This window comes from Saccopteryx leptura, chromosome 6 (assembly GCF_036850995.1).
Source record: "Saccopteryx leptura isolate mSacLep1 chromosome 6, mSacLep1_pri_phased_curated, whole genome shotgun sequence".
NCBI classification, from domain to species: Eukaryota; Metazoa; Chordata; class Mammalia; order Chiroptera; family Emballonuridae; genus Saccopteryx; species Saccopteryx leptura.
In genome coordinates this window covers 44797794-44813849 of record NC_089508.1, presented here as the reverse complement: position 1 = coordinate 44813849, position 16056 = coordinate 44797794, and the positions used below count along the sequence as shown (strand labels likewise).

Here is a 16056-nt window from a genome sequence, read left to right as displayed (position 1 = left end):
CATAATATGTGGCCTTTTGTGTCTGGCTTCATTCACTTAGCATAACATTTTCAAGATTCAAGCCCTGGCCGGTTGGCTCAGCGGTAGAGCGTCGGCCTAGCGTGCGGAGGACCCGGGTTCGATTCCCGGCCAGGGCACACAGGAGAAGCGCCCATTTGCTTCTCCACCCCTCCGCCGCGCTTTCCTCTCTGTCTCTCTCTTCCCCTCCCGCAGCCAAGGCTCCATTGGAGCAAAGATGGCCCGGGCGCTGGGGATGGCTCTGTGGCCTCTGCCTCAGGCGCTAGAGTGGCTCTGGTCGCAACATGGCGACGCCCAGGATGGGCAGAGCATCGCCCCATGGTGGGCGTGCCGGGTGGATCCCGGTCGGGCGCATGCGGGAGTCTGTCTGACTGTCTCTCCCTGTTTCCAGCTTCAGAAAGATGAAAAAAAAAAAAAAAAAAAAAAAAAAAGATTCATCCATGTTGTAGCAGGTGTCAGTATTCCATTCCTTTTTATAGCCCAGAAATAAATATTCCCTTGTATGGATATACCACATTTAACTTATTCATGCATCAGCTAATGTACACTGAAATTGTTTTTACTTCTTAGCTATTACGAATAAATCTATGATGAACATTCAATTACAAATTTTTGTATAGATGTGTTTTCAATTCTCTTGGCTATATTCCGAGAAGAACAGCTCACATGGTAACGCTGTGTTTATCCTTTAGAGGAACTGCCAAAACCTACCATATCACACCCTTACCCAGGGATGGTTGAGGGTTCCAATTTCTCTGCATCCTCACTAACACCCGTAATTGTGTGTGTGTGGGTTTATTATAGCCTTTCTAATGTGTGTGAAGTGGTATCTCTTTGGTGTTGATTTGCATTTTCCTAATGACTATAATGTTGAATATCTTTTCATATGCTTATTGCCATACATATATATATACATATATATAAGAAATGTCTATTTAAAATCTTTGCCTATTTTTTAATTCAGTCTTTTTTTAAGCTGTAAGAGTCCTTTATATATTCTAGATAAACATCACTCATCACATATATGATTTACTTTACCCTTTTAAAACATTAGAGTATTCTAGTGTATAAATGTACAGAATATATCTCTACTCCTCTAATGGAAATTTAGGTTTCCAGTCTTTTGCTAATATTAACAATCCTTCCAGGTAGGGTATCTTTTACATTTTTCAGTTCCCATATTTGCTAGCAGCAGTATTTCCTAAACTTTAATGTGCACACAAATCACCTAAAGATCTTGTTAAAATGCAGGTTCTCATTCAGTAGGTCTTAATGTAATGCCTAAGATTCAGGATTTCTAATAATCTCTCTGGGGATGCTGATGCTGTCCATGGATCATACTGTAAATAACAAGTACTAGTATATCTGCAGGACAAAGTCTAAAATCATAGTTATTGGGTTAAAAGCCGTATGTATTTCTTCTTTTTTTTTCCTTCTTCTTTTTCAAGTAAGAGGAGGGGAGACAGAGACACAGACTCTACTGGGATCCACCTGCCAACCACCATCTGGGGCCAATGCTCTGCCCATCTGGGGCAATGCTCACAACCAAGCTATTTTTAACAACTGAGGTGGAGGCTCCACATAGCCATCCCTAACGCCCAGGGCTGATGCGCTCAAATCAATCAAGCCATGGCTGTGGGAGAGGAAGAGAGAGAGAGAGAGAGAGAGAGAGAGAGAAGGGGGAAGGATGGAGAAGCAGATGGTCGCTTCTCCTGTGTGCCCTGACCGGGAATCGAACTCAGGACTTTGACACGCCTGGCCAACGCTCTACCACTGAGCCAACTGGCCAGGGCCACATATGCATTTCAATCCTGGTAGTTATCGACAAATTGTCTTCCATAGGGATTTTTTTTTTTAATTTTAGTGAGCAGGGAAGTGAGCAGGGACAGACAGGAAGAGAGAGAGAGAGATGAGAAGCATCAGCTCATAGTTTTGGCACTTTAGTTGTTCATTGATTGCTTTCTTATATAGCCCACGACCTCAGAGGTTCAAACCTGGGTCCTCAGTGTCCCAGGTCGACACTCTATCTACTGAGTCACCACCTGGTCTGGCCCATAGGGATTTTAACCAATGTGCACTTCCTTCAGCAACATATAAACATGATTATTTCACCATAGCCTCACCAACACCAAGGGCGTTATCAACTTTTTAGAATTTTGCCCTGGCCAGTGGCACAGTGAATAAAGTGTTGCCCAAAGCACAAGGTCGCCTGTTTAATCCCAGAGTCACCCGTTTGAGCCCTGATCAGGGTACATATGAGAAGCAATCAATGGGTGCACCACTAAGTGGAAAGAGTTGATGCTTCTCTTTCTCTCAAAAACAATTTTTTAAAGACTTTTTCCAGTATAAGTAAAAAAAAAAAAATTATCTTTTTCAGTTTTAATTTGTATTTATATATTTTTAGTGACATCAATCATCTTTTCATATACCTAAGAGCCATTTTAATTCCCCTTTTACACAATTGCCTCTTTCTTGAAATAGTATCTACTTAAAGCATCTCTTATAAGACCCGCTTCAGACAGTTTTTCTCCTACTTACCTAGCTAATCCTTTTTTCTCTTGTAAAAGTCCCTACTCTAATACCGGACCTCTAAATGTTAGAATATCTTAGGTTAGGTTTTGTGGTCTTTTTCCTCTTTCCTTCTCTTCTTACTAAATCATCTAATTTACTTCTATGACTTTAAATACCTGCTATATTCTAGTGACTCCCAATTTATAATCTCCTCTAAATTCGAATTACATATCTAATACCTTCTTATAGCTCCATTTGGATACTCTCCATTTCAAACTGAACACACCCAAGAGAGAATTCACTTTTATCTCCCTTATTTCTATAAATGGTTCAACTACCAATCTAGTTGCTTTTAACTAGAAAGATGTGTGTCATTATTTTCTCTCCCTCCCAGTCCTCAATCTAACAGCAAATCCTACTGTTTCTATCTTGTATCTGCTTCTCTTCATTTCCATGCCCCCCACACTGGTTCCAGCCATTGTTTTAGCTCAGCTGGATGACTACAAAATCTTCTTCAGTGTTTCTCAGTGAAGCATTTGGGATAATCTGTAGTTGAAAAGGACCACTCTACATACTGTGAGATGTTTCAGACCCTTGGCCCCAACTCTCTAAATGCCAGAGTAACCCCTATCATTTTGATAGGTAAGAACAATATCCCACATTTCCAAACAGCCCCAGGAGGGATAAATCCCCTCACTGAAAACTGGTCTTATTATGATACTTCCAGTCTTAAGTCTTCCAATCTATTTCAGATCCTATTTTTTTTTTCTTTTTTAAAAATTTTATTTATTTATTCATTTTAGAGAGGAGAGGGAGAGACAGAGAGAGAGAGAGAGAGAGAGAGGAGAGACAGAGAGAGAGAAAGGGGGAGGAGCTGGAAGCATCAACTCCCATATGTGCCTTGACCAGGCAAGCCCAGGGTTTCGAACCGGCGACCTCAGCATTTCCAGGTCGACGCTTTATCCACTGTGCCACCACAGGTCAGGCCTATTTTTCTTTTTATAGCATAAATTAGATTACACCATCCCCTTGGATAAAATCCTTAAATGGCTTTCCAGTACATTTCAAATAAAATCCAAACTTCTCTATCATGGATTATAATGTAACATGTCTAACTTTCTGAAATCATCTTGGAATTTATGCACCCATCATCCCTTGATTCTTATGTGCTAGCCACATTTAGATCCTTTCAATTTCTCAAATATATCGAGTTATTTCTGACTACAGGGCCTTTGTACATGCGGTTTATGCTGCAAGAATTGCTTTTCACACCATTCTTCCATAACAGACTCCTTCCTTGGCCTCCAAGTCTCATATTAAATGATACCTCCAGTTAAGAGTCTTTTGTGATCACTCAATCTAAAATATGCCCTTCTGTTATTCTCTATTATGGGTCTGGCTCAAATGAATTAATGGCATTTATTTCAAGTAATAATTAATATTTAGTTATTTCTGTTATCTGTCTCCACAGACTATAAGATCCATGAAAGCAGAGACCTCTTTGTTCACCAAGTACCTTTATGTCATTGACAATATCTTAGACCAAAAAGACATTAGGTATCAAAAAAAGAGGGATATCTTCAACACAAGGTTGAATGAAGACTATGTACTGAGAATTCTACACCTGTAATAAATTATCAACTCTCTTCTCTATTACAATAATTAAGCTAAAAATCTCAAAAAGCAGCTAAATTATATTCAATTCTAAATCACAGTTAAAAAATGAGAGGCTGTAATAAAAGATGAAATGCCGTGTCTAACCAGGACTCACTTCCCTATCAGGCTGAAATGATGTTATAGTCACACTAATAAACTTAACTCCTATTTTGTTTAATAAGTATCAATTCAAGCAATTGTTTGGGAACTTCAGAGTCAATATAAACGAATTGCTAATTTAATGAATATAGAAAGCAAACAAATGAACTAAGGTAAAAGACAAATTAAAATACACTTTAAAAAGCATTTTCTAATCACCCACCTCAGTTGCTGGGGATTTTCATGGACACCAACCACCCAGTAGTGATCAGATTTTCCTTTGCAGTGTTCTCTTGTATTACATACAGGAGTCCACGTATTACCAAGCCCTCTATTAAGCATTCGAACAATGCCTTCTGAATCCACAAAACAGGGGGTACCTATACATCAACAGAAAAACATATTACTTGGAGACATAGCTACGTATTTGTTAAATAAATATTATTTTAAAAATATACACTAATGATTCAACTTTCAATTCAAAAGTAAACAGCAAAAAAAACCCAAACAACAAAATGGCAAATAATTCAAGTTTGTTTTCTCACAAAATTTCAATAACCACATAGAGTAAGACTTAACAGAAGAGGGAAAAATGCCCAGGATGTGACTGAAATTTACTCAAATAAAGAGAAAAAACGAATAGCTTCATGAAAACTATGCCATCTGCTGGAACATAGCAATATTTTCAAAAGCCAATTTCAGTAAAAAAAAATTAAACTTAAAGCTGAAGTCTCCCTGGTCAAGAGAGACTTGGAAAAATACCAAACCCTGATACAAGGTGAAGATGTAGAGAATCTGTCTTTAGTACTCTTCTTCCTTCTCTTTCTTGGGTTTATTACTGTTTTGTCCCCCAATTCCAAGGTAAGCAAATCTTGCCTAGGAAACAAGTGAGCATCCCTGTTTCCCATCTCAGGAAGTGCACAGTGAATTCCTTACTTAAAACTATATGAATGTAAGTTTTTCATGATTACATTATTAAAGCATAAATGACTAATAATATCCCAACAAAAAACACATCCAGAAATGGTTGATGTTTTAAAGATAAAACTGGACTTTCTAATGATGTAACTGAAGAGCACAAATTTCCAGTAATAGAAATATTTAAGCAAGAAAATGAGTTAATAGGCTCCTTAAAATCATCTTCAGTGTCCTTCGGATCATCTGTCAGAGCCACTAATGAATGAGTTTACAACAGCACTGTCCAACAGAAACACATGAGCCACAAGTGTCATCTTTAATTTCCTAGTGCCACATGACAAAAGGAAGTTAATTCTAACATATTTTATTAAATCCAATATAATTCTTTTAACATGTAATCTATATACTAATGAGAGTATTTTACATTCTCTTTTCCTTCTTCTTCAAAATTCAGAGTATTTTATTTTACACTTACAGCACATCTTAACTCAGAGGAGCCACAATTCAAGTGTTCAGGCCACATGTGGCTAGTAGTTACTGTGCACACAGTATAGCAATAGTAAATTCCTGATTTTTATGTAGAATCTGCTGGAACAGCCACAACTTTACCATTTATCTGTATCTCCTCCTTGATATCTTAATTAACTTGCATAAAAATATATTTCCTCTTAGTTAGCTTTCTAATCAGAATTCTCATGAAAAAGAGACCTTGTACATAAAGCAATGGTTACCTTACCTAACAATTCCAGTTTCTAGTTTTGCCAACATATTAAAATAAAGAGATTTAAACAATTTATAGAGAAATTAGAAAAAACAATGAAACCATTTTCTTCTTGAAAAATGTCTTTAATATAAAGGAATGAATTTGTCTTGCCTTCAGCTGAAAATCCAACCCATACAAGGTAAGATTTCCTTGTAAGAGGAAGAGGATCCCCATGCAAAATCTGTCTTTTCTTTTTCCCCATCTCTAGCAGGTGAACTCCAAGGCACTGATCCCCATCAAATCCTGTGCCTAGTGAAAACATAAATACAAGTCAGGTAACAAAGGTTATTTCGCTATAATGCAGCCTAAATTATATTCTGTGAATTGAATTGACTTTGTTTTAGATTACTAGTACTAATTTTTATGGATAACCCACCTAACTGAAGCAACATTCATGTATAAAAGGCAGAATACTGTGTTACGTGGGCTGTTTATATAAAGTGGTTATAAGTGGTAAATCAATCACTTAAGAAATGTTTACTGAGAGCTTACTATGTGCCAGGCACTGGGGCTACAATGGTAAACAAGATAAAATCACTATTCTCATGAAATTCATATTCAGGTAGGAGAATACAGACCAATGAGTTAAAAAAAAAACCAAGCAAACATTAGAAAACTGCTAAGTGCTATCAAAGAGTTAAAATAATAATGTGTTATAGAATGCCAGACTGAGTGGTTACTTTAGATTGGCTTGCCAGAGGTGTCCTCTTTGAGAAAGTGAAATTTAAGCCTAAATATGCTTGTAAGTTGCAGCCAGCCATGCAAATGTTAGCAAGAAGAGCAATTTAGTAGGCAGAGAGAACAGCTAGTGAAAAGGTCATAAGGAGGGAGCAAACTTCGTGAGTTTGATGAACACTAAAAGCAAGTATGGCTAGAATGAGTAACAAGAGAAAAAGTAACAAGAGATGAGACTGAAGAAGCAGGCCCTGTCAGCTGTGGTAAGAAGTTTGATTTTTATTCTAAAACCACAGGGAGGTCATCAGAGAAATCTACGTGAAGAGGTTCATGTTTTTAATAGATTCCCAGGCTGCTATGTGGAGAATGAATTTCAGAATGCAAGAATTGATGCTGAAATACTGGTAAGAAGGCTGGTGCAACAGCCCAAGAGGAAATCCGGGCTGGACTGGGATTTTAGTGGAGGAGACAGACAGATTTGGAATGTGTTATTCCAAAGAACTGACATGATGATATGATCTTATTGACAAGAGCTGATTTGGGAGATGAGTGAAAGAGAAGAAGGATAACTCTTACATTCCTAGCTTGAGCACCTGGATTGACAGTATGCTGTTTACCAAGATGGGGTAACTAAGAAAGAAGCAAGTTTGGAGGGAAAACCTCTAGCAAAGGTTTTATTATGGCTGAGTCAAGTTTGAGATGTGTATCGAACCTATATAGATTTCCAGTGGGAAGTCTAAAAACACAAAAAGAGAGTAGGGCTGGTGATATTAACGAACACATGGATGTATTTAAAGACGTGGGTCATAATGAGATTCCCTAGTATAGTTTCTCAAACATTTTTTGACTTACGAGTCATGAAATAAATTTAGAGTTGCAACCATCATTTAAAGAAAACTGAAATCCAAGAGTAAATATTTGCCTTGGGCAGTGGCTCAGTGGATAGAGCATCGGCCCAAGTAAAGATGTCCCAGGTTTGATTCCCTGTCAGGGCACACAGGAGAAGTGACCATCTGCTTCTCTCCCACTCCTGCAGCCAGTGGCTCTATTTGTTTCAGCGTGGCCCTGGATACTGAGGATGGCTTGGTTGGTCTGAGCACGTCAGCCTCAGGTGCTAAAAATAGCTCCATACTTGAGTATCAGCCCATGATGGGGGTTGCTCAGTGGATCCCAGTAGGGGCACATGCCGGAATCTGCCTAACTATCTTCACATCTCTCACCTAAGAGTAAATATTGCCCATTAGACTTTTATTTCAGTTACATTTGCAGGTACGTTCAGAACATAGAATGTATTTCTTATTATGACTAAGCAGTCAAAAGACTAAAAATTCCTGACCAAGAGAGTGCTAAAGAGTTTTAGGGCACTTCATGGGTCAGCACAGAAGGAGAAGTCAGAAAAATACTATAGCTAAAGGATCTATCAGTGAGGAAAAAAACAGCTGGGAGAGTGATGTCACAGAAATCCAGATAAGAAAATATTTCCAATAGAATTATTCTAAAAAATAAGCATAAAGAAATCATTGGTAACCTTGATAAAACCAGATTGAGCATACCTGTGGGGACTGAAGAGAGACTATGAGGTGAGAAGAAGAAAGCAGCAATTTTTAAAAAGGTACATTAAAGCTATTTTGGTCTTTCATACTAGCTAATTTAATTATCAAGGCATTTAAACTCTGAAAAGTCTTTTAAGATACAGACATGGAAGTAAGTAACAAAACTCTATCTTGGCCCTGGACGGTTGGCTCAGTGGTAGAGCGTCGGCCTGGCGTGCAGAAGTCCTGGGTTCGATTCCTGGCCAGGGCACACAGGAGAAGCGCCCATCTGCTTCTCCACCCCTCCCCCTCTCCTTCCTCTGTCTCTCTCTTCCCCTCCCGCAGCCAAGGCTCCATTGGAGCAAAGATGGCCCGGGCGCTGGGGATGGCTCCTCGGCCTCTGCCCCAGGCGCTAGAGTGGCTCTGGTCGCAACAGAGCGACGCCCCAGAGGGGCAGAGCATCGCCCCCTGGTGGGCATGCCGGGTGGATCCCGGTCGGGCGCATGCGGGAGTCTGTCTGACTGTCTCTCCCCGTTTCCAGCTTCAGAAAAATACAAAAAAAACCCAAAAACTCTATCTTGAAATTTTTTCTCTAATATAGTTCTATAAACAAAATGTTTTCATTTTCATTATTATTAGTGAATACAATAAAATTCTACACATCTAAAAATTACACAGATCCAAATGCTAAAATAAATGCAAAAGGAGAAAAAAAAGCTCAAGTAATTCCCATTAACTTTAGATTATGGTAAAATTATAAGAGACTGATAAGTCTACCTCTATGATATACAATGAAAAGCTGTTCTCCATGTCCTGCCATTGACACCACTGGCCCCAGAAGACTGAAGACCTCTTTCTGAACACCTCCAATGGAGAACAACCGAAGGAGCAAGGCACTCGTGGCGGCGGCAGCCCATCCCTGACCAAGACATATGGCTTCAATATCCTCATTCTGCGGCATGTCTACTATCCACTCTTTGCTTGAATCCCAAGAACTAAAGTGTAGACAGTGAAGCTTGCTAAAAATTAAAACAAGATAGAAACAATCAAACTTTCATATTTGATGTTACACATAAATAAACTAATCATGATGCCCAGTAACAAATTCTTCCTAATGCCAACTTTACCTGGCTAGTTCTTCCGTGCTTTTACATGCCAACAAAATAGCTTCATGGGAAAGATCTGCTATTGTATAATTCAAAGTGTTTGATAAGTGAGTTGCATGGTGTATGGACGTATCATGGAACTCCACATCTATGGCATTGTCTTGCTCATCATTGTAGCAGCGAATGATTCCAATAGAGTTCCACACCTAAAACATGTAAGGTTAAATACAAATCTGAGAAAAATTGAAGCTCTGAGAATCAGTAGGCTAAAGTGGTATAAAATTCAGTCTGTATCAAGGTTTAAGTTATAGGAGCAAACACAGCTCATCTACTTCTAAATAGTTTTAGGTGACGGTAGTAACATCAGTTACAATAACTAATTATTCTGCTCTTCATGAAAAGAAGGTACATACACACAAATTTATTAGGAAATGGGATATTTCATTTATTATGTTTAATTACATTATTCTCATTTAAAAAACACTTTAGGGCCCTGGCCGGTTGGCTCAGTGGTAGAGCGTCGGCCTGGCGTGCAGAAGTCCCGGGTTCGATTCCCGGTCAGGGCACACAGGAGAAGCGCCCATCTGCTTCTCCACCCCTCCCCCTCTCCTTCCTCTCTGTCTCTCTCTTCCCTTCCCGCAGCCGAGGCTCCATTGGAGCAAAGATGGCCCGGGCGCTGGGGATGGCTCCTTGGCCTCTGCCCCAGGCGCTGGAGTGGCTCTGGTTGCAACAGAGCGACGCCCCGGAGGGGCAGAGCATCACCCCCTGGTGGGCAGAGCGTCGCCCCCTGGTGGGCATGCCGGGTGGATCCCGGTCGGGCGCATGCGGGAGTCTGTCTGACTGTCTCTCCCCGTTTCCAGCTTCAGAAAAATACAAAAAAACAAAACAAAACAAAAAAAACCCACTTTAGAACTGGCCTTTGAACACCCAAACCATTATATAGTATTCCTCAAAAAGGAACATTTCAAAAATTTATTTAAAGTATGGTTGTAAATGACAGCATATTTTTCTGTTTCAAATAACTGGTTTATATTACAAAAATAAATACATTTTAAGGCAACATAAATCAATACTATTTTGGAAAACTTACGTTCTACTGATATACACACACTACAGACTCACACAGGCCCTAGTGCAGGGGTCCCCAAACTATGGCCCATGGGCCGCATGAGGCCCCCTAAGGCCATTTATCCGGGCCCCGCCACACTTCCAGAAGGGGCACCTTTTTCACTGGTGGTCAGTGAGAGAAGCACATTGACCATCTCATTAGCCAAAAGCAGGCCCATAGTTCCCATTGAAATACTGGTCAGTTTGTTGATTTAAATTTACTTTTTCTTTATTTTAAATATTGTATTTGTTCCCGTTTTGTTTTTTTACTTTAAAATAAGATATGTGCATAGGGATTTGTTCATAGTTTTTTTTATAGTCCGGCCCTCCAATGGTCTGAGGGACAGTGAACTGGCCCCAGTGTAAAAAGTTTGGGGACCCCTGCCCTAGTGTTTCCTTTCCTCTACCACAAATATAACTTTATATAAATAATAGTTGACAATAATAAAAATTTAAAACTTTTCTTGATTACTGACACAAAGTTTTATTGAAATAAAACATCGTCTGACCAGGCAGTGGTGCAGTGGATAGAGTGTCAGACTGGGATGTGGAAGAACTCAGGGTCGAGACCCGAGGTTGCCAGCTTGAGTGTGGGCTCATCTGATTTGAGCAAAGCTCACCAGCTTGGACCCAACGTCACTGGCTTGAGCAAGGGGTTACTTGGTCTGCTGAAGGCCCATGGTCAAGGCACATATGAGAAAGCAATCAGTGAACTAAGTTGTTGCAACAAAAAACTGATGATTGATGCTTCTTATCTCTCTCCATTCCTGTCTGTCCCTCTCTCTGACTCTCGCTCTGTCTCTGTAAAAAAATAAAATAAAATAATATAAAATATCACCTTTAGTATTTATATACAAATTTCTCCCAGGCCTACACTGTTCAAAAAGGACAAGTCCTCAGTGGAAAACCTCAAATAATTAACAAATCAAAACAGTAAACTTTTTAGCTCTCAAACTTAAGACAAAAAGCTAATATTTATTTAACCATTCAGGAAATATATATTTATATGCATGTGTCATGCATGACTTGTTCTAAGTGTTATCAGTAAACAAAACAGAAAAATCTTTATTCTTGGGGAACTCTCATTCCTGAGGGTAGGGTGGGGGAAAAGTGGCAAATTGTTATTTTTATAGATGTGTCAGCTAATGAACTATAAGAGCTGCCTTCTAACAAGTAGCATTTTGGAGTCAGTACAACCTCTTATATAAAGACTAATATAATATAAGAAATAAGGTTTAGAAGTATAGCCAAGAGGTATTATAAGATATACAGTTATATTTAGTTAGGTTCATTATATATCATTTTGCAGAGCAAAATTTTATTTAACACAATTTTCAATAATAAAGTTGAACTAAGACAAAGGCTGTGAGTTAATCATAAAATAATTCTACCACAAAATTAAAATCAACCAAAGTTCTCCGGGACAGTTTTATTTATTTTTATTTTTTTACAGAGACAGTGAGTCAGAGAAAGGGATAGACAGGGACAGACAGACAGGAATGGAGAGATGAGAAACATCGATCATTAGTTTTTTGTTGCGTGTTGCGACACCTTACTTGTTCATTGACTGCTTTCTCATATGTGCCTTGACCATGGGGCTACAGCAGACTGAGTGACCCCTTGCTTGAGCCAGCGACCTTGGGTTCAAGCTGGTGAGCTTTGCTCAAACCAGATGAGCCTGTGCTCCAGCTGGCGACCTTGGGGTCTCGAACCTGGGTCCTCTGCATCCCAGTCCAATGCTCTGTCCACTGCACCACCGCCTGATCAGGCTCCAGGACAGTTTTAAAAATATTTTTTAAAAATATATATTTTTTTAATTATTTTAAAAAAATACATTTTACCAAACTAATTAGCTGTAGTGAGATAAAACTACTTAAAGTTAAGTTGTAGACCAAGGCTTACCATGAACCTGTGAGTGAGATGCAAAGGTGTGGAACCAGATTGAAAGGGCTTTTGCCGGGGAGTTGGCATAGGCCCATCATACACTGGCCTTTGGGATGTAACAAGTGGTAGATTGTAAATGCCGTCTGCTTGATCATTTTCCTCCTCCTCTTTGAGAAGACTAGAACCAGTTTTTAGCATTGTAATATCTAAAACACAAAGAATTATAATTGGAGAATAATAAATGCCAATGACTGCGAAAAAGAAAAGCATAATGAAATCTAATTGCCTTTCCACTCAGACTTAGTAATACTAACATGCTATGTGCCCCCTTCACTGTGTTAACATTCGCAGCGATGGTGCAAAAGCAATGGAGGTAAAAGTGCTGAGGCCTTAGTGTTAACCGAGATGGGGCACCAATCAGTAGCAGTGGTCAACGCCTTTGTTAACCACCACTCAACTGCAGTAAAAATATAATCTTATTAAATCTTGATCCTTGCACATTTTAAAACATGTTCTCTGTGCTAAAATGGGAAGTGTACATAAATAAGTATGATGTATCAAAGAACATCCTCAGTTGTTTGAATAGGCTAGTAAAATACTTCTTCCTTTTCAAACTACAGTGTGTCCGTAAAGTCATGGTGCACTTTTGACCGGTCACAGGAAAGCAACAAAAGATGATAGAAATGTGAAATCTGCACCAAATAAAAGAAAGACTCTCCCAGTTTCATACCTACTCAGTGCAGTTCGATGTGGGCTCACGCACAGATTTTTTAGGGCTCCTTAGGTAGCTATCCCGTATAGCCTCTACAGACTCGTCACTGACTGATGGCCTACCAGAACGGGGTTTCTCCACCAAACTGCCGGTTTCCTTCAACTGCTTATCCCACTGAGTAATGTTATTTCTATGTGGTGGCGCTTCGTTATAAACGCGCCAATATTCACATTGCACTTTGGTCACGGATTTGAATTTAGCAAGCCACAGAACACACTGAACTTTCCTCTGTACCATCCACATCGCGCCTGGCATGGCCGTGGGCTGCTCCGCTGTATACATGGTGTTACGCCATCATCTGTGCATGCGCACATGCTGCCACATCATCCTACAGAAACTGGGAGGGTTTTCCTTTTAATTGGTGCAGATTTCACATTTCTATCGTCTTTTGTTGCTTTCCTGTGACTGGTCAAAAGTGCACCATGACTTTACGGACACACTGTATTTGTGTGTGACTGATTTTTATTCATATAATTCCTACAAAAATAATATATAGTCATAGACTGAATCCAGAAGCAGATGAGAATCTAGCTGTTTCTATTCCAGACATTACAGAAATGTGCAAAAAAAGGAAAATAATGCTATATTTCTTACTTTTTGTTTCTCATAAAAAAATATTATTTACTTGCTCTGGCCAGTTGGCTTAGTGGTAGAGCGTTGGCCCAACACGTGGATGTACTGGGTTCAATTCCTGGTCAGGATACATAGGGGAAATGCCCACTTGCTTCTCCACCCCTCCTCCTCTTGCTTCTCTCTCTCCCCCTGCTCCTCTGCAGCCTTGGCTTGATTGGAGTGAATTGGCCCAGGTGCTGAGAATGGCTTCAAGGCCAGCTTCTGGCTCTAAGAAGAGCTCAGTTGCTTAGCAACAGAGCAACACTTCAGATGGGAAGAGCATCGCCCCCTAGTGGGCTTGCCAGTGGATCCCAGTTGGGGTACAAGCAAGAGTCTGTCTCTGCCTCCCCTCCTCTCACTGAATAAAAAAAGTAAGATATATATATTATTTGTTTATCTATAATAAGTTTATTAATGTCATTTTAAAGTTAATAAAAATTTTTTAAAGTTCTCAGTTTTAATTCCCTACATGGTAAATAGCAATAGCTTAACTTAATAAAAAAATGCTCTTTAGGGTCCTCAAACATTTTTATAAGTATAATGAGCTCTTGAGACCAAATCATTTGAGGACTGTTATTATATAAAGCCAATATGATTTAAATACAGCACAGTTACCACAGTACCTTGGCATTTTACTGGGCAAAATTCAAATGCATAATTTTAGCATGTAAGTTGTTATAGTAGGCACTTTATTTGAAGGTTTTTAATTACAAACTCAATTTCTTTAACAAATATAGTACTATTCAGGTTATTATTTCTTCTTGAGTTAGCTTGGGAGTTTGTATCTTTCAAATAATTTGTCTACTTCATCTAAGTTGTTAAATTTATAGGCACAAAGTTGCTCGTAATATTCTATTATCTTTATGATATTAATAGCAGTGCTATCTTACAGAAACACAAGCTACATATGTAATTTAAAATTTTCTAGTACCCATATTTTTAAAAGCAAAAACAGGGACAATTCTAATAATAAATTGAATTTAAAATATAATTTTAGCATGTACTCAATGTAAAAAAATGACTAAGATATTTTGTTATTTTTTATACTATTCTTTTTAAAAAAAAGTTTCCATTGATTTGGGGGGAGTGAGAAAGAAGTATCAGCTTGCACTTCCACCCAGTTGTCCTACCTGGTTGTACTATCATTGCTTCTCATACATGCCCTGACCAGGAGGACCCACAACCTAGGTGCACCGAGATGACTCACCGAGATGAGTGCAACCTAGGTGCTCCACTGAGCCACCTGGCCAGGGCTGTTTTGTATATACTATTCTTGACAACTTGGTTGCATTATACACTAAACATCACCTCTTAATTTGTAGGAGCCACATTTCAAGGACTCATTAACTACATGAGGCTAGTGGCTCCCACACTAGACTATGTATGTCTATAGGATCTATGGTTATGACCCTTTTCTCATTACCTGTATCAGCCATTTGTGTTTTCTTTCTTTCCTGATCAGCAAAAAAAGATATTTATCCATCTTTACTAATCTTTTGAAAGAAATAACTTTTCATTTCATTGACTTTTTAAGTAGTTTTATTATTGTCAAATTCATTGAATTCTACTTTTATTATTTCCTTTCTCATGCTTGCTTGTAGTTTCCTCTTCTTTTTCTAGTTTGCCAAAGCAAAAAGTTAGCTCATTAATCTGACACATTTTCTAACATAAGTACTTAATGCTACAAATTTCACTGTATGTACTACTTTAGCTCCAGTGTACAAAATCAATTATGACTTTAAATAAGTGGATAAAGCATTGACCTGGAATGCTGAGGTTGCTGGTTTAAAACCCCAAGCTTGTCCTGTCAGGGCACATAAGAGAAGCAATGACTATGAGTTGATGCTTTCCGCTCCCCCTTTCTCTCTTTCTCCTCTCTCTAAAATCAGTAAATAAATTATTTTAAAAAATTGAAAAGATTAATCGACAGGATGAACCATCACACCCATAAGTCAATTCATACCAACTGAGTTTTCATCATCTTCGAGGAAGTGACTTCGCTGTCTAGGACGACCTGAAGCCAGCATGATATCATCATCCTCATCGTCATTTAAAGTCCCTTTTAAAAAAGGGTGGGTCTCAACTGCATTGTCATTTACAAAATCACCAGCATTACTCATATCATCTCCATCAAAAAGATCATTGTAATCCTTTTCCACTCTGCTAGGTACCTTGAACAAATTAATACAAATTAGAAGGTATTAGTGAACTATTTTGATAAACTTAGTTACTCAAAAGGCCATCTTTTAATATGCACCTATAAACTCTACTAAACAAATGCCCTGATAAATTAGTAAGTGTATTTATGAAGATTATGTTTATATAAGAGTCCTTACTTTAAATGTCTTATAGTCTATGAATGGGGCAGAAGTATAGGGCAGACAGGTAAAGTGTAAGGCAAGG

General features: G+C 38.7%; 1 protein-coding gene across 1 annotated transcript in view; it reads right to left on the bottom strand.

Moving 5' to 3' along the window:
- The window catches only part of WDHD1 (WD repeat and HMG-box DNA binding protein 1), a 62305-nt gene that overhangs the window by 17727 nt on the left and 28522 nt on the right, over positions 1-16056 (bottom strand). The window contains exons 12-17 of the mRNA XM_066342330.1: positions 15617-15824; positions 12288-12475; positions 9300-9484; positions 8950-9191; positions 6077-6214; positions 4508-4664 (exon numbers count right to left, since the gene is read on the bottom strand). Coding sequence (XP_066198427.1) covers positions 4508-4664; positions 6077-6214; positions 8950-9191; positions 9300-9484; positions 12288-12475; positions 15617-15824 — 1118 coding nt within the window. The remainder of the gene's footprint in view (positions 1-4507; positions 4665-6076; positions 6215-8949; positions 9192-9299; positions 9485-12287; positions 12476-15616; positions 15825-16056) is intronic.